We start from the raw sequence: 24,377 nt of genomic DNA on the forward strand, positions 1-24,377 counted from the left end.
TACATCATGGTAGTATTTGGGTACTGTATTAATTGTTTATAGTCATGACTTTGGCCCTAAAAGGCAAAACATTTCTTTAGGGTGAAATATGACCCACCCAGACATGTTCTTTCCAGGCTTCATGAGATTCACCCAATCAATACTCTTAAGCTCAACAGATCAGGGACACTGCAGAATATAGTTTTATTCTGACAAAACATTTGCGAAAAACTTTAACATCTTAAAACAACGAGTATTTTGCCACATGTTTGAGAATCCATGCAGCTTTTAGCAGTTCAACTTTAATGTTTTATGTTGTTCAGTTTTTCAAAGCTACAAAGTTCCACCAAAAGGAAAAGCATTGGTCAAATGCCTGCAACACAATACAATGTCTAACAGGTTGCAACAACTTTACCAATTCTTATATATTTTGAGCCTGAAGCATGACAGTTCACAGACTTTCCTATAGTATTTTGTAGTAGTCAGTATTATGTGGCTTGAAAGTGTTTGAGAAACAGGATGTTGCAAAGTTAACAGAAAAAAAAGAAAAAGAAAAAAAAATTATGAAAGCCAAGACCCACATTTTTGACAAACCGGATCATACATTTACACATATATTGAAGTTCCTGATTTATTGCAAGAGTATATGTAAAAAAAAAAGTGGTCGATCTGATTTGCCTTTTTAACGAAAGCATTTATCACGCGATTACTCATTGCAAACAAATTTTGAAAGGGATTCTGATTGCAGCTGACAGACACGTGGGTCAAGATGTTATGCAAAATACATTGAAGTAAACATGTCAACATTAAACAGCATCTGAGACCCATTTTACTAACTTAATGTGACATATCCAATTGAACTAGGATATTAAATGATAAAAAAAGCAGGCATCCACTTTTAATTTTGTCCTTTGGAACAACAGGAACATCTATCAAGAAAGTAAATGGGTCCATTTTGATTTCATGTTGACTTAAACTTGCATTTGGGGGTCAATGAAACTCTGCCACTGGTAACTGTAAAATGGTGACTTGATAAAACACGAAAACCACATTTCTTTCCAAAGGATTAGGATCCATTATCCAAGAATTCAGAATAATATTGCATTTTATTTAGGTAAAGACTTGCATATAAGCCATGATGCTTTTCTGTGCGGTGAGAGCACATCATCTCTTTCATATTTTCCGTAGCCATCCGTGAATGATGAAAACCGTTAATCCTAAATAATTACTAAATATAATTACAATAGTCCCTTTGAAATGATGCGAATGCTGCGGGAAGTCCCAGGAAGTCATCATCCTCATATGATGCATCTTGAAAACCGGCATCTCAGTGTCATCCGGATTAAATACAGTGACGTGACCAATACATCACCAAAAAGCCAAGTCCTTTCTGCTCGTCCTCGTGGAAAACCGCAGCGGCATTAGTCAACACGCCAGCCCTGCCGATACGCCGACCAGCTGTGCCACATCTGTCTCTAAACAGTCCTCATAGGTTCGATTTGGGTGCCGTGTTGACAGGGATGGCTCTGAGCTCTGTCCGCATGCACATGTACTCGCCAATGACTGCCATGAGGGCCATGCAGGCCACGTTGACCAACCACCATGACAGGGCGGCTGGGAGGTGGGCGTTATAGATCCAGCAGCCGATCATGTGGAAGAAATGCACTGTTACGGTGAAGTCCAGACACTGCTTTCCCCGTCGGATGAAGAACCACAGGCCAAGAGCACTGAGAAAGAGAAACAGAGCCGAGAATGACATAAGACGGCAGATAAAAAGTGAGATAACTGTGTGAAATAAGAGACATTAATATTAACTTACCATGTGAGAGAATTCAGAATAAATGCCATCATAGATAAGCGGCCCAGTGTTGTTGAAAACCCAAGAACCTTGAAAGAAAGTAAACTAGTTATTTGTAGGGCTGGGTTGACAATATCAATATCTTCATTTTGATGAACCAATATTGATTTTTAAATGCCAAGATCAATCTATTAGTCTGTTCTCATCTAAAAATCACGAGAAGCTTTGTGATTTTTGATAAGAACCACAGTCTTAGATTTCAGATCCTGTCAATTTTATCCTGAAATACAAACAATACCATTTTGATGCTCTTTTATGTGGCGTGAGAGAGATCGCTGTAGTGCTAATCACGAACCAAACATCTCTTCCTTTTTACTGCATGAATGAACATGAATGAACATCATATGGTATGATGAAAGGAACAGTTCAGCTTACTAAAAGCTATCATGTCTCAACAGCTTGTAAACAATATGTGCCACATAACATTACATTTACTTCAGGAAAGCCATGATTGTTGTAACTATTTCATCCAGCTCTATTTGGACAGGTTCTTACCTCATAACTGAATATCTGGTCGAGTGATCTACTGGTGTGGACCAAACCATCAACACCAGCTAACCAGAGACCCAAGAAGCTGTAGTAGATGCACTGCATGAGAACAATCTGAGAGATGATGAGGATCGGATCCCAGATGTAGCTGCGGAAATGACTGCCCATCTCGCAGGAGAAGAGGGGGACAACACAGGTCCCCACACCGGCTGGAGGGGAGGGTTAACTGGAGCCCCAAGATTTGAGTTTCAACCTGTCAATGCCAAAACAATAACAGTGCAGAATTCAGTTTGTTTGTCAGACCTCCACACTTCTGAGAATACCATGGTAGATCTCCAAAAACATGGTATTTTTGTCTTAGTAACCACAAAAACGTAGATAAGCTTATAAAAACAACCCAGATAAAGTGAAATCAATTTTAGTGGGACTAAATCCCTACCGCTGGTCAGCCTTATTAGGCAACATACGCACTAGTTAGCATTCAAACATTCTACAGTCAAGAATAATAATGTGTTATCTTCAGTATTTTACAGGTATATAAATATAACTATTATAATGTCAACTTTATGCCGTTTTCTATAAATAAACAAGCATGTATATGTAAAATACGGCGGCGAACAGGCTGTTTATTAGCATTCGCTAGCTAAAACAGCGCTAACTAGCGACTTTGTTTACGTCCGTCTGTGAGTATTATAATGGAATGAAAACACAAACCCTGATTAAGACACATCCGTAATACGATCCTGAGCTCAGTTGGGCGACTGACAGTTTAAAATTAAGGATAGGGAACGCTGTATGTTAAGGCTAATAATAGTAATTTCAACCGGATGCGAAACTTTGAGTCGATGTTCAGAGCTTGACGTCATCATCTGTGTGTCCCGCGGCGCTGATTCGTTACATCATCAAACTTCACATCAAAACAGATAATCCCGCTCTTCGATGGAAAATAATGGGGAGGAATTATTACACTGGGGTTCAGTTAATGTCATTTCTATTTCTCCTTATTTGACTAGCTTCACTTGTTTTATAATTTCATAGTGTGTGGAACTTAATCGCAGCTTCTTATTATTGCAAAAAAGTTAGAATTTTGGTTTGACAATTTGGAAGTTTAAGACCGTTTGAAAGTGTGTGTCCTGGTTTCACAGACGGCCAGGATTAGTTCAATTATAAGGAAGCCCTGAACCGGAAAAAAAATCCAATAAAATAAAAATCCGTTTAAAAACAGTTCTAAAATTAATTAAAGGATTAAAGTCGAAATATTTCGAGATTAAAGTAGAAACATTACGAGAATAAAGTCGTAGTATTTTGATATATTTGAAAATATATCAGTGCAAGTTGCTCTCAGTTAAAACAGCTCAAACATGCATTGTAGTCTGGGACTAGCTGAAGCCTTGTCTGTGAAACAGGGGATGAATGAAGTTAAAGTTAATATTTACTTAAGCCATGTGTAGTTTGAAAGCAGTTTTATATGCTGCGTGGACCGGTGTTATGAGTGGTTGCTAGGTTGTGGGTTTGGTGTTTTTGCTGGTTGCTAGGCAGCTTATAGATAGATGTTTGTCAAGCCAACATAATTACGGCTTCAAGACTTCATAATATAGGCCCTGTTTTGACTATGCCAAGGACATTACAGTATAGATTTTGTTTTCACTTGCTGGCATTCTAAAAGGTCACAGTTGTGGCTTATTCGTCATATTATGCGGCTAGAGTGTCTGTACCACTTCTGTAACACAGAGCTTCCTCTTGTCTCGCTCATCTCTTGGTTCACCCATCAGATGTTATGTCGCTAGAATGAAAAACAAGACCTGAGCCTGAGAAAAAAACGCCTACTAGACCCTTCCCTGAGCCTTCTAGTAGCCTATAGTCTGGATGCATTATATCTTATAAGTCAACATATGTATATCTCAGTAAATGGGTAGTTTGTGATCATGATGTATTTTGAGTCAGGTATTATAATCCATTTTCATATTAGTCTTGATGATATACCAGTTTGCATACATGTTATTGGCAGTCCAGGAAAGTTGATTATTGGTTAAATGGAAAATTTAAGTAATGTGTTAAATGCAAATTCTTCTTATCTTTACTGTCCATAAAAGCACATTATCTAACTCTATAGTTTGGTCCAGCTGTGTTATGTAAATTTGCTGGATATAGTTTGTTAGCTAAATGTATAGGAATTTGTATTGTATTACACAAAGTCTGTCTGTCTAACCTAACAACAAGTGTACAGTTAAAGAAAAATAATTATGTTTTGAACAAAGAAAATGAAGCCTATAATTAGGAGGACTAATAAACATTGGATTATTTCAATGTTTTAGCACATTTTCCCCAATTGTCATTACTGAAGTAAAATGAAAATTGGTGTGTTTTGCTCATTGGTGGAAAACTGGTTGTTAAATTGTCCCGTTTTAATCTATTTACTAGCTAGTTGTTTGCTGTGCATTTCAATGACATGACAAGTCTAACAAACCATCCAATTGTCATCCTATAGCCACATCAGGCCACAAAATGTTTTTATTACATTCAAAAGAAAGAGGTCTTTGAAGTACTTGTCCATTTTTGAACTCACAGCGGTGAATTCACTGTACAGCTGTGTCACTTTTACATTCGGCATTTCAGCACAAAAAAAAAAAAAACAGTCTTATTCACCAGTCACGCACTTTTTAAGTCAGTTACATAACATAACATAGATTGGTCTCTAATCTGATACCAAAAAGTAAGACTGATTACCCCAAACTAACTGCTAGTTGTTCAGACTAGTTCTTTAAGGGATCGTTCACCCAAAAATGAAAATTCTGTCATCATTTACTCACTTCAAGTTGTTCCAAACCTGTATGAATTTCTCTTTTCTGCTGAACAAGAATATATTTTGAAGAATGTCAGAAACCAAACAGTTTATTGGACCCCATTGCCTTCCATAGTATTTTGTTTTTCATACTATGAAAGTCAATGGGGCCCATTAATTGTTTGGTTACTCATATTCTTCAAAATATCTTCTTTTGTGTTCAGCAGATCAAAGAAACGCATACAGGTTTGGAATAACTTTAGGATGAGTTAATTTTCATTTTTTGGGTGAACTATCCCTTTAAGATACAAGGCGTGTCGCATACTTATGCACTACTCTAATCCGATTTGTAGTATATAGAGGGCATGTAGTGTGTTCACACTGAAAATTCAGAAAAGAAAAAGATAATACACTTAATTAACCGATAAAAAGAAGTGTGAAATGATGGACAGTTCATGCACTCAACTGTTTTAATTTGCAGAGGGAGAGCGGCTATCAATCTCCAATGTTGAATGACAAAATAACCTTGTAAAATTCATACACTACACAGTTGAGTACATAGTGCATACAAACATAGTGTATGAGTGTATAGTGCATCATTTGGGACAGAACTACAGTCTCTTAGCATATAAATGGCTATATTTTTTTCAACTGGACCTTATTCAATATAGCATTGCGCTTTGACTGAAGTCATTGTTATTCTTTCCAGTGCAACATGCCTCATTGCTGTGCAAATAAGGTTAAAATGGAATGCACCATATTTACAAAACTGCACAATTACATTTGAAAAGCGATGTTTGTGTCCCATTTTCCTGTGATCACGGCAGCAGTAATTCATCAAATGGTGGAGAAGAGCATTATAACTTTGCAGACGCACAGTGTAGACTAGTGCTGTTTCTGCACTGTAAAGAGCTGATTCAGGAGCATGAACTGCAGTAATGTCAGATTGGAGTGGCTTGCAGCATTCCCCACAATGTAGCGGTCAGAATAAGAATGCAAAATTAAAAATTGCATTGCACAATTTTGTGTGTGTTTATGCTGTTACATAGTTGCATAGTTACTTTAGTCAATCAGATGCTAAAACGACTCCAACGTACGCTACCCTTCTTAGTAAATTCCCCCCTCAGTCTTAGTTGCTATTGAACTTGTGTTTTCTCCGTGATTGGTCCCGGACCGTGCTGGCTTGGGATGGTTGAGGAGGTTTTACAGAGCATGAATCGCTGGATGATATGAATCAGTGTATTACGGAAGCGCTGGATGCGGAAGGCATACACTAGCGGGTTGAGTGCGGAGTTGATGTGTGACATAAAGATGCCCACATAAAAAGCACTCTTGGGCACTTCGCATGTGGGGCAAAAAAACGTAATACTGTTCATGATATGAAGTGGCAGCCAGCAGAGCGCAAAGAGAAACAGAACTAGTGCTAACGACTTTGCAAGTTTCAGCTCTTTACGGTAGTACTTGCTGGAGTCGCAAGTGGCCTCGGCTCGACGGTTGAGTTGGCGTTTGATCACGCGGAAGATCTCTGCGTACAGGCCAGTCATGATGATCAGGGGAACCACCACCCAAACGAAGAAGTTGAAGTAGACCATATAATCCATGCGCATGACTTTGGTGAACTGGCATTGGAAGGGCGTCGTACTGACATTTTCAGGTGGACTGTGGTGCCATCCGGCCATAGGCACTAGGCCAGTCAGAAAAGAGATGAGCCAGCACAAACCCACAGCTACCCACGCCCGCCTCTGTGTAACAATGATGCTGTACCTGCCAAAACAATACAAATACAATTACTTTTTGAAAACAATATAACAGCAAGTGTCTTTCTCTAAATGCATTGCTCACATCTAAGTGCATCACATTCAAGTTTTTTTTTTTACAAAGTACTATAGTAATACACAACTAGATTTTTACATTTTCTGAATGGGAGGTTAGTTGCTCATTGATCTCTATATTATTCTCTTTCTAGATATGGCTAGGGTGTGGAGTCTGTGAATTTTTTCTCAGACGTATCATCCAGACTAGACGATAAAGGTAAGTCTAAATGATTTCAAATTATTATTATTATTGGTGTTTGTTATTAGGGGCCAAGCACTGAAAGTGCGTAGGCACCTCTTGAAATCGTTGGCGTTCTTCTTCTTCTTCTTCTTCCATATGGAAGTCCATGGCAGCCCATAGACCTGCTTGCGGGAAAGTTATGAAATTTGGCACACTGATAGAGGACAGTCTGAACAGTCACCATAGCAAATTTGGAGTCTCTAACTCAATCTTCGAAACCGTAAGACCGATCGAGACAAAACCACCATAGGAAGTTCGGAAACATAGGTTGTTGGCTATACGCTAATGCCCAAATGTCAAAATATTAAACAAAGTCTGGTGTGGGTCATTTTCTACATGTTTCTACATATAAATGTCTATAACTCCAAAACGAAATGAGATATTTTCACCAAATTTGACACACATATGTATGGGCTCACTATGAGAAAAAAATTGTGCCTCTTGTTGGAGCTATAATAGAACAAAACATGAAAGTGCCATTGACTTAATACAGTATTGTGATATAAAATGCTATACTTAACCTTGTATTGGTGTAACATTATGAAACTCAGTATGTGCCATCAGCACCATGCCCTGAAGGGACTCAAAAGATTTCGAGACAGTGCCCACCTTTTGGTCAAAAGTTTCCAAATTCCAATTTCTAAAAATGCTAATAACTTTTGAATAAATCTGTCTATTTTAATGCCACTGGTCTTAATAGATTCCTTGGGTCACGCCGAGAACATAGATACCAAGTCTGCCGTATTTGGCCGAACTTCCTGTCCGCCATCTTGATTTTCATTCAATACCTACTTTTTCAAACTCCTCCTAGACCGTTGGTCCGATTTTCACCACAGTCGAATCGTATCATCAGACAGTGCCGACTAAAAGTTATGGATTTCGTGTTGATAGACAAAACTGTTTTCGTATACCACAGCAGCAAAGTTGAGGCATGATGCCAAAAGGACTATTCAGGCTTTATCTCTGCAATACCTTGACATATTGATACCAAACTTTGTATGCGTCATTGTCACTTCACTCTGACCACATCACATCAGTTTCATAACTGCGCCACCTATTGGTCGAAAGTGATAATCCATTAAATCATATTTTTTGTTACTGTATATATTATTATTCAGCTATTTTGCCCAAAATCATCTTAAAATGTCTTTAATTGCTTCTTGCTGCAGTTGGTCTGACACTCCCAGCCATGTTGGCGTGTCTTATCGTCTTCTTGCTTCTTCTCTATATTTGAATATATTAAATTCACCGTTCCTCACAAATGTGTTACATAAGCATAAGTCACATGCGATCAAACATCAGGCAAATGAGTGGTTAGGTACGCTGCCAAAATACTATCAGACCAGTGAACATCATTCCCTTGACAGACAGCAGGGGTTTAATTTAGTTAAAAGCCTTGCATTACACCAGCCCATTGATTTGCATTAAAGAAAGCAACAGATATATTGCGGTCCTGCTGTCTGGCCAAGGAGCATGATAAAACACAACTGATGCATTAAAGGTAAAGTTTAATCTCTATGTGTCAAAATGCAAATGTTAGAAATAGTTCTGACTGTGACACCTAATTCTATGAGAAACTCTCAAAGCTTCGTCGCTTGGAGAACAATTATTATTAAACTAAACTATTTATTGAACCTTGGAGTTTTTTTTATCATAAAGCCATTGCATGATAGCAATAAGCTACTCAAGGCTGTGCATGACAATCATTCTATGTTAAATTATTGCTTTGTGTCATGCAAAAGTCATTTTAACACAGTAATTTTATTGTGACACAGTTTGCGAAATGCTTTTTTATGCACCATTCTTTGGTGGACTTGCACACCAATTGTAACGTCCTAGAAATCTAAAGCCAGTTAACTAGCATAAAATTTGTCATTTGTGATTTCTCTTTATTATTCTGCACTAATGAATAGACATCGTTGTAAAACATAGTAAATATGTTTGTGCATCACCCTGATACGGTTTATTTAGAAGAGGGATTCACAAATGGACAGCATGATATATTAAGTTAATATTTGTATAATTTAACAACACATTTACATGTTCAATGGTCTGATTTTGGTTAATGGTCACATGACATATACAGGTAAACATAAAATATTTTTTTTCATATATTTTTTTAATTGGACACTTTTTATGCTGTAATTAATTATTATTAAATGTAAACTATTGAATCTTTATTCAGTAAGTGTTCCAGACTCACCTGGTGGGGATTTTGACGCGCAGGAATCGGTCGATGGCGATGGCCAGCAGAGACAGGATGGAGCTTTGGGTGATGATGACGAGAAGGCACGAAATGAAGAGGCAAGTGTAAAACTGTGTGAAGAGACCCAGGCTGATGACCACCGCCAGCGGAATGACAAGAATGCCGACCGCAATATCGGCCAGCGCCAAAGAGACAATAAAGCAGAAGGTCGGGTCTCTAAGACCCTGGTTCATGCACACCACCAAGACCACCAGCACGTTCCCAAGCACCGATGCCAGGGCGATAGTGGTCTCAATGGAGATGTACATCAGGTCCGCTCTCTCCCAACTCTCAGTTACTGAGACCGTTGACATCTTCGCCATCTGTAGCTGTTGTTCCTGTTCCATTGGGTCTTCTACAAGAGTCTCATGATGTCCTCAAATGCTGGTATGCGCTCTCATTTGATTATATTTCTCAGTCTTTTCAGTCTTTACAGCTGTCTCGTAATGAAGTCTTTCTTACTGGTAGTAGCTGAACTGGCCTGACTTGTCAATAGATGCCATGAAAAGCACTCATTATGAGTTTCTTCATAAGCCGATCCATGTTATCTATAGTTACTTTGAGCTGCCGTGTGCCTTGTTCTCTGCATCTTCACAAACTCCTGCTTCTCCTTCCGTTGCGGAGGCTCTGCCGGCTGGGAAAGGGAGGGGTGGTTCATTCTCTGCAGCATTATTACCTTCCCCACTGCTCGCCTCGCTCACCATTTCTCTCTCACTATCTCTCTTTTCCTACACTTTCCAAACCTGAAACACCAGTTGTGCCATTTATAGTTTAATTTAGAATGCCTTTTGAAGTTGCAATCAGAGTATGGAATTGTGATTTTAATTTAAATGAAGGAAGTAGAATTTAAATGGAACAAATATTTGCTGTAAGTGTGATTTATTTATTTTTATTTATTTTTTACAATACATTTCATTGTAAGAAAGAATGAACCATGCACATGTTCATACACACAACAAATGGGTTATTTCCAAAAATTAGTATTTTAGTTTTAGTTTCTGGAAATAAACGGATATTAATTTTGATTATTAATTATCTATTTATTTCCTGAAACTGATATTTTATATACAGTACTGTTCAATATTTCAGGTCGGTAACATTTTGAATTCATTTTTATGTTGTTGAGAGAAGTCTCTTATGCTCACCCAGGCTACATCCATACATTTGATGCATTCAAAAATACAGTAAAAACAGGAATATTGTGAAATATTATTACAATTTAAAAAAAGCTGTTTTCCACTGAAATACATTCTAAAATGTAATTTATTCCTGTGATCAAAGCTGAATTTTCAGCATCATTACTCCAGTCTTCAGTGTCACATGATCCTTCAGAAATCATTCTAATATGATGATTTGCTGCTCAAGAAACATTTCTGATTATTATCAATGTTGAAAACAGTTGTGCTGCTTAATATTTTCTTTGGAATCTGTGAAATCGTTTTTTTCAGGATTCTTTGATCAATAGAAAGTTCAAAAGAACAGCATTTATTTGAAATGTAGCATCTGGACCAATCAGACACACACAAATGATTCATTATATTTAATGAATAATCAGCAAATTTACTCTCCCAACAAAGGTCTATGAAACTTCCCCCAAAACCAACATCACAAATGAAGCTAACTCACTGGCTGAACCCGGTGTCCTGTTACAGGACACATTAAGACTGATAAGACTTTTTACGACCCCAAAAGATTGCAGATTTGTGAGTCTCACTTAATTCTTGCTGAGAAGGAGAAATAAACCCTTTTAATCCAATATATTCCATATATAACCACTTGAGAAATGTATAAACATGTTTTCCCCATCTCATGATTTTCCTTTTATGTGGTTTGGCCTATGTACTCTTTTAAACTCTTTTGGGTGAATGTTTCAGACTTGCATACTATAGTTAACCAAAATCATATGTGTGGCATTGTCTAGTCTCTATAAACTCCAATCTTTGTCCCCCATTTGTTAATTTACATTACATTTTGCTAACTTTGTGACGCATTAGTATTATAAGAATCTTGAATATTCTTTTGTTAAACATCCGATCAAATTACATGTTCAAAGGCCTGCTTGAACAAAGGGTCATAAAGAAATTCCCTCCAAAGGGAACAGCTTCTTATTGGCTCACAACCATCCAGAGGGTGTGACATCTTCACGCTTTAAAAATCATTGATCTCAAGATCATGCCTCTTAGCCTCATACTCTCTTAAGGCTGATTTGAGGCTGACGCCAGAGCATCTATGCTGTAGGCAACGCGTTGGTTTTCATTTATACTTCTGCGTCGTTGTCCGCGTTGATGCGCCATTACACATGCAGAGGGAGCATGTGAAACCCGAGGGAGGGTTTCTAGCAGACCAATCACATCGCTTGCGGTCCACGTAGAATTGACACATTGACACATTGTTACAAATATACAACTTTACACTCGTAAAATTGTATATTTCAGGCTATGCCGAAGGTTACGCGCGCTACACACAGCCTACGACGTAGCTACGGCGTGAGTTCGACGCAGAAGTATAAATTGGGCTTCAGTCTCGAAACCCTGAAGATGATGCTGAACTAGACGTTTTCTAAGGACCCCCAAGCTTGTGCCATGCGGCCTTGTCTTTCCATTCACCAAAGATCCTCAGATTCCTACTGGTTCTCTCTCATCAAGACCACATCAGCAAAGATCAACTGGAGCCTCAACAAATTGCATCCGGACAGTTTAATTTATATGGGTGAGACTTGAAAGTATCAAACTTAATCTCATTATTTGATACATTAAGTGTCCTTACCCCTTTTAAAAAAGGGCGTGTTAGAACTAAACTGATGGTTTGCTCAAGGCTGTCGATCTGCTGAATTTCAAACAATGCTATAACGTCTTGCTTTCCTGTATTCTGCTTCGGCTCTCTTTCCCTTGGTAAACTGTATGCATGTATGTGTATGTTAGAGTAGTTTAAGTGTTTAGTCTAGTTAATAAAATCTTGTTCATGTCACTCGTAAAGTTGTCCGTGTCTCAAGCTCATATACTGGAGTCCCTAATCATAGATTTTGACTACTTGCTCTTAGTAGTACTGTAGTGTAAAGTAAGAAGGACATTTCCCATACCCCGGAAATGAACTTAGATTTAGATTTAATAGAGTTTCTTAGAATTAATAAACAATTAACACTGAGTGAAAACAGGTTAATTGATTGTAATATTAATTTACAACATTAAGTTAATTCTATTATCTGATCCAAATATCCATAATCAATTATAACAAGTTATTATTGGTTATTAATATTTCTTTAGAGCTAATTTGCTACAGAAATAAAAATCGTTGTAACATTATAAATGTCACTTTAATGCATCCTCCTGAATAAAAGTATTCAATTCTTTAAAAAACAACAAAACGACAAAAAAAACTTTGGAACGTTAAAACTTTAACAAACACCTACATGTAGAAAGTCATCTGTTTTTGCCCATTTTGTTGAATATCATCTCATTTCTGTTCCTTAAATGCCTTTTCCTGTCATTCCTGTCACGGTTCAGAGATCCGTGTGTTCATTTTGCGTATCTGTCTGATGTTTGTAGGTGCTGGGTCTGTGTGTGTGTGTGTGTGTGTGGTAGCTTGTTTGTTGCCTAGTAACCAGCTGATCACTCAATCAGTCATTCAGCTGCAGCTAGCCAGCTGCCTATATCTAGATGGAGTGAGATATGCTTGGTGTCGGTACGTCACTCTTGTTTTGTTCTCCTAGTTCCTGTATCTGAGTTCCAAGCTGAGTCATTCCTGCATTTCGTCTGTGCTTCCAAGCAGCTCGGCGATCATCCTTGAGTTTTCTTCAACCAGCTGTCCGGTCTGAGTTACCACGCTGTGATTGATTCCTGTCTCTTCATCTCTCTCTCCTTTGGATTGCTGTATTGAGTCCACCAGTCTATTGACTGCTCTTTCTGAGTTTTTTCCGCTGTCCTGTCTGTCAATAAACTGCCTTCTTGCAATTGGATCTACGACTCCCTTTCTGACAATCCCAGTTAAAATTCATATTCAACATCCTGTGGCTCGTGGCTAATTCAATTAAAATGCACACTCTTGAACTGAAAGGGAGCCAAAATTTTATTTAATTCTGAATTAGGCACAAGCATGCATCCCAGAATCCTCTGTTTCCTGCCTCTATCCCTTTGTGTCTCTCTCACTGCATGGAGAAAAACATAATTTGATATTCAAATGTTTCTACCCAGGAAATCGGACATCATCTTCATCAAATTAATTTTTCAGTAATGTTCACTGTATTGTGCTAATGGGTTTGTCTCAGTATTGAGGGAAGCACTTGGCCTACCATGATCATTTCATCTTGTTCCCTGGGCCCTTCAGCATTATGTGGTTATCATATCTATTTTAGTCCTCTCATGCAGAATTAAGATTTCCTTTTTGAGTCATAACACAGACGAAGATCTTATTGCACTTTCAGAGCTCAGAGGAATTCTCACTTATTAGCTCTTGTCTGTGATGTGTCTACAAAATGCTCTTTGGAGAATAAAAATATAATAACTATAAATGAACGTGGATAGCAGCATAGCTCAGATTTCTTTGTGGGAGAATTTGTTCAGAAATGTTTGAGTTCATATTGAGATCAAATCTGAGCACAAGTTTGTAATATTATTGAGATTTCTTCTGAAACAGAGGAGACACATGTGAGATAACATGTGACTTAATTTAGTTTCCATTTTCTCTGCATTTAATATAGTTGTCTAGACGATACAACTGAGACATTAAAGAGATCTCATTAATAATTTCAATAATTACACAGCACATTTGCATTGGATTGGTCTCTAATGTCGGTTAATGGTCACGTGACATGGAGGTAAACTAAATAATTCTTATTTTTTTGTGTTTTTTTGTTTGTTTATATTTTAATTTTAAAATGTTATGCTTTTATTTTCATCAACTCAAGGAAACCCTGATTTAGAATGTTACGATCGACCAATCAAAATCAAGTATTCAAGACAGCTGTGTCATAATGAAATTAAATGGCGTGCCACCTTGCCAAGAATATCTACAATGTTCTCTTTGGATGTTCAAGCATTTTAAGACTGTCTAGCGCAGTGATGTTTGAAGTAAATGCTGTTCTTGTGCTTTTCTGAAAGGATGTCTTAATAAGGCAATCTCTTTGATTGGTTTCATTCCATTAAGATGTTGCAGACACCTAAATAAATGTCTACCCAAAGAAATGCAGTACTTTTTAGATTTACTATTATTAATGATATTTTCTAAGTCAAGCACCACTATAGACTAGAGAGTGCAACAGTTTGGTTAAAAAAAACTCAATTTATTTTCTCCAAAAGGAAACTGATTTTGAATGATACTGTGAGGTAAAAGATTGTTAATCCATGGTATTTTAAATACTATTATTTTAAAATAATCCCAATTAACAGTGGAATTCCTGGTGAAAAACTACATTACGCATTATGCTGTACACAATTACACCAATCAGAGAGTCGAAAAAAGCAACATGCTCCAAAACAGCACTGCGAATGATGTAATCGATTTGATCTCCCCGCACTCTTAAAATACTGAAATGTTTGTGTATATATGCATATTTTGCAATAAACTTAAAATAAATTGTTTTACATATAATTAACATTCATAAATGAGTAGTTTTATATTCCTCCATCCTTTTTAATTCGATTATGCTATTCGCAATGCTTCATGGGATTGTAGTTCTTTTCCTACAATCATTGCAAATCAAAGTTTGTTGTGATTCACCTCTTAGCTGATTGGCTTAGTTCATGGTTTATAACTCTTTAATGAAGATTCCCTATGGAAAAAATGAATGGAAAAAATTAAATAGGGGGGCAGGCACTGTTGCACTCTATTGCTCATTCTCTGGATTAATGGCTAGTCCAGCACCATTTGTATTGAAGTGAGGTTGTGCTATTAGACTACTTTTCTTTGCGGTCAAACCTAATACACGGCTGTTTCTAGTCTTGACCTTTGTTTGCATATGATGGACAAATTACAATAGGTAAAACAGGAAAGTAATATTGCAAATGCAATCTGAAAAGCATTATGCAACGCTCATGCAAACCTATTGGTTCTCATCAAGCATAACCGTCTGTGCAGTTTTCCAGAGACGAGTGACAAGAGAACCATAAAACCCTGAGTTGTTGTTGACGTATGCTGTCATCTAATTGAAAGAGATCATCGTATCACAAGCACAAGGGCTTTGGGCTGCCCCATAGGACTACTGACTTGAGCTGTAAGTAGTAAATGTGCCACACACAACCAGCATGATGCATGGAGCAATAATAAATCTGTTTACGTCAGATAAGTGCTCTAATAATGTCTGCAATTAAACACAAACTATTGTACTCATATATCAAGGCATGGCATTAGCTTACACTGAAGGAGGGACCCAGCCATAGACACACTTGAATATCACAGAGACTTCAGTGTTCAAATAAGCAACCACACAGAACACCCTAGCAACTACCCAGAATTCCAGAGCAACCGTTCACATCTCTAGCATCATGGTGTTGAGATTTGAGCAAGGAAATTGCTGTACTCAAAGAAGATTTGAGTTCCCTAGCAGCCATTCACAGCTCTAGCATTGTGGCTGTGAGAAAAAAACAAGCAAGCAAGCCCTTCGCAACCACCTAAGAACTACATAGCAACACCCTAGCAACTACATAGCAACTACCCAAGATTCCCTAACAACCATTAACAACAATAGCATCATGGTGGAAAGATTTGAGCAAACAAGCAACGAAGACCACACGGCCGCCAGATACATCGATACATCGGTCAGCGCCCTGGAACAGTAGGCCACTGGTTTCAGCTGTCCGTCATGGTCCTGCAGCAAAGCTTTGTAACATCATAGAATGCTAGCACAGGAGCTTTTGTCATTAGGCGTTTCACATTGTCAAAGGCCTCTTCTTGTACAGCTCCCCAGTACCATACTACATCTCGTTTCAACAGCTCGTTGAGAAGTCGAATAACCTCTGAGAGATGAGGAACATACCTGCCCAGGTAATGAATCATTCCTAGCATTCTCCGTAGTTCTGAGACGTTCTTTGGCTTTTCAAGTTGTGTGATAGCTTTGATTTTGGCTGTGTCTGGGTGTATGTATGCCTTCCTTGTCTATGACATATCCCAGGTACCTGAGTTGACTCTGCCGTAACAGGAACTTTTCCGTGTTCAGCTTGAGACCAGCCCGGTCAATGGCTTCCAGAGCCATCTGCAGTCGCTGCTCGTGTTCCTCTGGAGTGTTGCTAAATACTAAAATATCGCCCATGAAAACTGCAACTCCTTCCAGGTCTTTGAGGATTGCCGACATTTCCCCGTTGGAAGATTTCGGGTGCGCTGGTGATCCCGAACTGTAGCATGCGGAAAAAATATCTTCCCAAAGGAGTAATGAACGTTGTTAGTTTAGCCCAGTCTATATCCAGTGGAAGCTGCCAGAAGCCACTAGTTGCATCGAGAAGTGAGAAAACTTCGGCGTGTGCTATCTTAGGAAGGATGTTTTTCTCTCTTTTTACAGCTTTATTTAGTTGTTTTAGATCAACATAAATCCTAATTTGCCCTGTCTTCTTTCGAACGGCCACCATGGGGCGCACCACTCAGTAGACTCAGTGATCTCCTCAACTATGTCACATTGTACCATTCTCTCTAGCTCCGCCTTGACTTTTGGAAGCAAGGGCACAGACACCCGTCTTGCAGTGTGCACACTGTATGGTACAGCATCCTCTTTCAGGCAGATTTTAATGGGTTTTGTCTTCACTAATCCCAGTTCAGAAAAATAAATGGGTTGGAGCTCTTCCAGCCTCTTAACTAAATCCATTGCACTTGCTGCATCACGACCAAGGAGATTGTTTACATGGGGACCAGTCACCACAAATGCTTCAAAAATATACTGCTCATCTTTAAAGCTAGTCATAGCTCTGACCTGTCCTCTGCAGTGCAATGTACCCTGCAATGAACTGGGCTCTCAAGTTTCACATTAACTAAGTTTTGGCTTCTTCTTCAAAACGGAGAAGATTTTCTCAGAAATAACACTTTAAAAATGAAATGGAAATGACATTTTAAAGTCTATGTCTGTGCCCGGAATTGGGAGTGTGACAAACCATGCTCCACATTTGTCATCAATGTGAGTTAACTCACCCAGGAAATGTGTTACATTGCTACCCTCTTGTGGTTTGCTGACTTCTCGGGTTCTACAAACTGCCGCGAAATGACCCTTTTTTCTGCATTTGCGGCACTCAGCACTTTTTGCTGGACAAATTTCACCTTTTCCATGATTTCTACCACATCTTTTACATCTCCAGTCAGTAACATGCTCCGTCTGATTTCGTTTCGAGCCACGGTGCTGTCTGCCTCTTTCACTATGGTGGAATTTTCGCCGGACACCTCGCTGATTTGAGCACTGATGCTGGCAGCCTATTCATTAACGTGTCCACGGACGTGTTCAGACTGTCTCACGAACTCTATGGCATTTCTGAGTGTCAAGTCGGGTATTGATTGAAGCTTTTCCGACAGCTTTCGGTCCTGAATCCCAATCACGAGCCTGTCACGAATGTTTGCTAGCTCGAATATATTCCTCTGCCATTTCACCTGGCTTTTGAGTCCTCTTGTGGAATCGTGCACACTCGTGAATAACGTTAACTTTTGGTACTAAGTAGTCATCGAGCTTCCTGATTACAGTATCATAGCCCTCTCGTTCTTCCTCCCCGAACGTAAATGTCTGATACACTTGTTCAGCTTCTTTTCCCAACGAATAAAGCAGTGTACAGACCTGTACTTCAGCCTCTTCTTTGTCCAGTTTAGTGGCTATCCTGTAGTGGTGAAATCTCTGACGCCATTCTGGCCATCGTTCGGGGTGACCAAAAATCAAAATTGTCCGGGGGCTGAAACTTTGCCATGGTGTTAACAGCGCTCCGCTTCTGACACCATGTGATGTTTCAATAAAGCAACTTAGTTCCCTTAAAGTCTGAGCTTTATTAACATCAAAGCTTTTGTACACGCTGTAACGGATGGACTAAATCCAAAATGCTCTAGGCATCATAAAACCTGCCCCCTCTCCCCTGTTATCGGGCCTCAAACCAGTTCTCTTCAAAGGCCGTTATCACCTCTGCTCTCCTGAACGATCTCAGCAAGATAGAGATAAACTTCCAATACACGAGTACACTTACTCCATTCTTACCCACAAACTTTCCCAAATGTTTATAGTATTTCTCCTGTGTTTTATGCATGTCCCTATGTTTTATTAGTTATGACTAGGTATGATTCTTTAGTTATGTTAGAGTAACTTCAAATGTTGATATCCAAAGATGATGTATCACTGCTTTAATGTCTTCAAATCCCCTTTCTTGGTATCAAAGGAATCCTCTTTTGATTTTATAAGCAATGGTGTACAACATGTTATGATCAATTCCATTATTATATTTTTACCATACTTTTGTGTAAAGACTGCACAAATTCTCCATGCCACCATGAACATGCAAATGGGGATAAGATGGATCAAAGACTTTCTCCCGGTCATCTTTGATTGGTCACCTCAACAAATGAGTGTGAACTGATAGGACCTTTAAGAGTATCTGATTAGTTCAGATCTGAGCTCAATCTCTTTGAGACAACATTCTCCTGTCTTCTTCTGGCAACTTCATCTTCAAGTTAACTTCTTTGGATTCAACGTGGGACCAAGTTAATTTCTTTGGATTCAACATGGACCACACCAAGAACCCAAACAAACGCTTCAGCGCAAAAGATGATGTATCACTGCTATCACTGATGATGTATCATATATATATATATATATATATATATATATATATATACACTATAACACACTTCTTGTTTTATATATATATATATATATACAGACCCTTTCCAAAAAAATAGAATATCATGGAAAAGTTTATTTATTTCCATAATTCCATTCAAAACGTTAAACTTCCATAGATTATAGATTCAGGGCCCACAACTTAAACGATTTCAAGTATTTAGTTGTTTATTTGTACATAATTTGGGCTTCCAGCTTATAAAACCCACGAAAACAGGATTTCAAAAAATTAGAATATTACATGAAATCACACGGTAATTACACAGTGATACCATGGTCACTGAAGCAGGTTTTGGTTCTTTTGGCAGTGTGGGCAGGTGCAAATCCTGCTGGAAAATGAAGGAAGCATGAAGTGCTCTGAAAATGTCCTGGTAGACGGCTGCGTTGACTCTGGATTTAATAAAGCACAGTGGACCAAAGTCCTCTTTTCTGATGAGAGCAAATTTTGCATCTCATTTGGAAACCAAGTTCCCAGAGTCTGGAGGAAGAATGGAGAGGCACACAATCCAAGATGCTTGAAGTCCAGTGTGAAGTTTCCACAGTCTGTGTTGGTTTGGGGAGCCATGTCATCGGCTGGTGTTGGTCCACTGTGCTGTTCACTCAACGCCAGAGGTGGAAGTAACGAATTACAACTACTCACGTTACTGTAATTAAGTAGTTTTTTTGGGTACTTGTACTTTTTTGAGTATATTTTTAAATCTGTAATTTTACTTGTACTCAAGTACATATTAAGCTAAGTAATCTACTTCGCTACTTGTAAAATCACATTTCGTTACTGAGTACAATTTGAATTGATATTCAAATCTTTGAATGGCATTTCGGTAGCCAATAAAAATATTCGATCGAAAACGGACCAATAAAACCCCTGATATTTGGACCGAAAGCCGCAGTCGCAGCAGGTTTGGAAGAGCTGATCATGAAGGAGGCGAGGAGCTCAGAGTGATTAATGGCTGGACTGAAAGTTTGGAACAACAAACTACATAGTAGTATTGTCAAAATATCTATATTTTACCAGCTGCGCGTTCTCATTCTCTCATCTCAACGACAGCGAGTTTGACACACCCGCCTCCTCTCAGCGCGGGATTGCAGGTAGGCCTATTACGCATAATTTTATTAATACCTGCAAGTTTCTATGGCATATTTTAATGGCAAATGTCACGAACAATATTAAAACGTGAGGGCACATTCATGTAATCGCAGAAAACTGGACGCGAGCTCTCAAATATACGAACGAACTGGACTCGGATATTGAGTGTGCGCTCTCGGACTGTGTGTCATATCATGTGTAATCGCGAATCTCTCCAAGTGGTTCTCACTGCAGACTCAAATGACGTCCAGCTCCAATCTCTCCATGCTCTTGAATTAAACGCTGTCAAAAGTTATGAAAAATCTAGTCTTTTTGCAAATTAAATTCAGTTTGAATTGAAATCAAGCTTCCTTGTGCTGTGTGTGAGCTATTGCAACAGTTCACGTTACCCTATTGTAAAGACAAATACACTGAGTGAGTAAATATTAGATTATTGTAATGGTTATTGATCAATGTTTAAATATGTAAACAAAAGCCTAAATTAAAATCTCACCTTATAAAGTGGACGTGTCTCTTTAGAAGACTTGAATTAAACTTTTCCATTCAAATAGATTACTGTTACAATGAGTGTTGTGCTTTTCAATGCTTGAAAATAATGATTGCCTTGACAAAATGGATGGACAAAAATGTAGATATTAAAATATTTAGTATGTAGTAGTTTTCCCGATGGTATTAAAAATTATAGGCTAGGCCTACTGAATATTGACATATTTCAAGGTGTCATATTGAAGTTAGAAATTCCAGTATCCACTAATTAATGTCCTTTGACAATAAGGTAAAAACGTGTTAAAAGTAGCTATTTTCTACATAAATCTATGATTTTGTTGAATATTTTTATTGGTAATGCATTAACTATCGCCAGCTAAAAAGTAATTAGTAACTAGTACTCTGAGTAGTTTTTGAGAAGAGTAATTTGTACTTTTACTTAATTACTTTTTTGACACCAGTACTTTTACTTGTAATTGAGTATTATTTCAGCAATGTAACGGTACTTGTACTTGAGTACAAATTTTCAGTACTCTTTCCACCTCTGCTCAACGCAGCCGTATATATATAAATTGAGCTAATACCTCTTATTATTATTTGCTACAACGCAAACACGAAATGCTGAAGATTGATTGAATGATTGAATCATGCTATAGCACCTGCAATAGCCAATGGCGTGGGAAGGCTGGCCGCTATAAGAGTTTTTCAGAGCTTTCTCAGGTTTGTTTTCAACGATCTAATAAACATTATTGTCTGAACAATTGACACTCACCCAGGTACACACGGGAACAGCATATCGAACGGGCTGTACATCTCTCTCTCTCTTGCAGCTGTTGTCATTTGCATCAAATTATATATGGCGTTTAGATGTGTGGTTTCATAAGCCCTGGTTTTCGAGCCGCTGATGAGAATTGATTTGGATATTGCTTTTCATTGCAGTGCCAAAAGGTATATTGTACATTTTTCAGCCTCAATCAGCAGAATGAACTCAAGCTATGTTAGAAAAAATAATAACATAGGAGATGAACATCATAAATCCACGTTGTTTGGACCGAGGCCGATATTGCTCTGTACAGGGAAAGAACAAAATGGCCTGAGACGTATCTTTCAGAAATCCAGTACTCCTCCCAGAGATACGCTCCAAATACGTTCCTTCAGGGATCAGCATTGTTCACTTCCACTTGGCCCAATGCCAGTAAATCCAATTACAGGGAAGTGCCTGACAGAGGGAACGTCCAGTCTAATGTACAGCAAGTCCAAACATGTAAGAACACAATGAAAATCGCATTTAAACCTGGAGGTACAACAAAGTTAAAGGATTTAAAAAAAAGTGTTATGACATGAAAGAAATATATCTAATATAGATATAGAACTCAGACTATATAGAAAATGCTCATCTACCAGAGTATGTCGATTTACCCTTATTAGCTGATCATTCTTATTATGTTCAAAATGGACAAATTTAGCCCTCCTCTCTTAGAAAACCTCAGACTGCAATCTACATTGATCTATTGATGTTTTCAGACTGTGGAAAAATTAGCGATGAGGTGTTTTCAAATCTCATTTGAAACGAGTAAAGTAACGCATTACAAGTAATGTGCATTATGTAATCAGATTACTTTTCTGTTGTAATGAGTAAAGTAACGCATTACATGTAATGTGCATAATTTAATCAGATTACTTTTCTGAGTAAAGTAACGCATTACAAGTAGTGTGCATTATGTAATCAGATTACTTTTCTGTTGTAATGAGTAAAGTAACGCATTACATGTAATGTGCATAATTTAATCAGATTACTTTTCTGAGTAAAGTAACGCATTACAAGTAGTGTGCATTATGTAATCAGATTACTTTTCTGTTGTAATGAGTAAAGTAACGCATTACATGTAATGTGCATAATTTAATCAGATTACTTTTCTGAGTAAAGTAACGCATTACAAGTAGTGTGCATTATGTAATCAGATTACTTTTCTGTTGTAATGAGTAAAGTAACGCATTACATGTAATGTGCATAATTTAATCAGATTACTTTTCTGAGTAAAGTAACGCATTACAAGTAGTGTGCATTATGTAATCAGATTACTTTTCTGTTGTAATGAGTAAAGTAACGCATTACATGTAATGTGCATAATTTAATCAGATTACTTTTTTGTTGTAACGAGTAAAGTAACGCATTACATGTAATGTGCATTATGTAATCAGATTACTTTTCTATTGAAACGAGTAATGTATTACATGTAATGTGCATTCCGTAATGATATTACTTTTCTGATGTAACAAGCAAAGTAACGCATTAGGTAACTTGCATAACCTAATCAGATTACTTTTCTGATGTAACAAGCAAAGTAACGCATTACAAGTAACTTGCATAACCTAATCAGATTACTTTTCTGATGTAACGAGTAATGCATTACATGTAACATACGTTATGCAATCAAATTACTCTTCTATTGCAAATTACAATCTATTGAATCTAATAACACATACTTTTATTTAGCCAAAAAAAGTTACTGCAGATAAAGCTGTCATGATTCTGCCCTTGTGTCTTTGTATTTCTCTAGTCTTGAGGCAGGATCATGACAGTTTGGGCTGTGTGGGCTGTGTGCTTGTGTTGTCTCATTACTTACCCCGCCCCCTTGTTCTCCTCGTTAGTCATTATTGTTTCATCTGTGTCACCTGCCGTCATTATCAGTTTCTCCTTATTTAATCCCCTTGTGTTTGTCGTCCTTTGTCGGTTCATTGCTAATCATACCTGTGAGTACCTTGTGGAAAGTCTTGTCATTGTGAGAGTATTTATTAGAAGTATTGCTTGTTTATTGTCTAGTCATTGTTTAGTCTTGTCAGCCTTAGATTCCTTTTCCTGACCTGTGGTGTTTTGCCCCCTCGTGGGTTTTGTTTTCCTGTTTTTGTACTAATAAACCTTGTGGTCATTGTACACTGTCTGCATTTGGGTTCATCTCCTCGCAAATTCATAACAAAAGCATTTTCAAGAACAACTGTCACAGTAATAGTATGAATTGTAGCTGAAATATAGCTAGTGATGCATGATGTCCAATTTAGTGGATAGATAATCAGAATTTCCTCTCAATCTAAAATCAATACTTGGAAAGTTTAACAATGATGTGACTCAAGATGTTACTTGATGTAATTTATTTTTTTACCTGCAAGAGTCTCCTAGAATAGAAGGAAGGGATAAATATTCTGGAGTAACTTCGCATTTCTGACCATTGGCAATCTTGGTTTGGATAAAAAAGATCCACATTGTAACCCAGGTTATCAACAGCATTAACACGTGATTAAATGAAGTGAACATTTATTATATTAAGTATTATATTAAATGAACATTTATTTTCACTTGTACGTTTTCACTTATAGTGGTACACTTATTTTCATGAGTAACAAAATAGCCAAATAAAATAATTTTTGTATGGAAGACTGACCAATGAGGATTAAGAATGTTGAAAAGCGCATTTTTTCAGTTTCCGGATTTCGCACGCGGTGAGAGATTGCGCTCTCTCTCATCGGCAGCGCAGACGAGAGCAGGCGTGATTTGGATCTCTCCAGAGAGAATTGAGTATTTGTTCGATATAATTAGAAAAAAGTGATTAA

At 37.8% G+C, this 24,377-nt stretch overlaps 2 protein-coding genes and 1 long non-coding RNA gene across 3 annotated transcripts; 1 reads left to right on the forward strand and 2 right to left on the reverse strand.

Moving 5' to 3' along the window:
* Positions 1-159: 159 nt before the first annotated feature.
* On the reverse strand, positions 160-3,326 carry sys1 (SYS1 golgi trafficking protein). Its single transcript, XM_084426805.1, has 4 exons — positions 3,041-3,326; positions 2,333-2,579; positions 1,799-1,866; positions 160-1,706 (listed from the first exon to the last, which is right to left on the reverse strand). The coding sequence occupies exons 2-4, from the start codon at positions 2,492-2,494 to the stop codon at positions 1,466-1,468; spliced, it is 471 nt and encodes a 156-aa protein (XP_084282931.1). The 5' UTR covers positions 2,495-2,579; positions 3,041-3,326; the 3' UTR covers positions 160-1,465.
* On the forward strand, positions 3,223-14,581 carry LOC311301568. The gene is made up of 4 exons (XR_014629474.1): positions 3,223-3,304; positions 7,075-7,139; positions 9,349-9,795; positions 13,118-14,581. It is a non-coding gene; the product is annotated as an uncharacterized lncRNA (long non-coding RNA).
* On the reverse strand, positions 6,143-9,755 carry LOC311301566 (adenosine receptor A1; the record flags this gene model as incomplete). Its single annotated transcript, XM_084426804.1, has 2 exons — positions 6,143-6,872; positions 9,367-9,755. The coding sequence occupies 2 exons, from the start codon at positions 9,753-9,755 to the stop codon at positions 6,245-6,247; spliced, it is 1,017 nt and encodes a 338-aa protein (XP_084282930.1). The 3' UTR covers positions 6,143-6,244.
* Positions 14,582-24,377: the final 9,796 nt, after the last annotated feature.

This window comes from Rutilus rutilus, assembly GCF_951802725.1.
Source record: "Rutilus rutilus genome assembly, chromosome: 12".
Lineage (NCBI taxonomy): Eukaryota > Metazoa > Chordata > Actinopteri > Cypriniformes > Leuciscidae > Rutilus > Rutilus rutilus.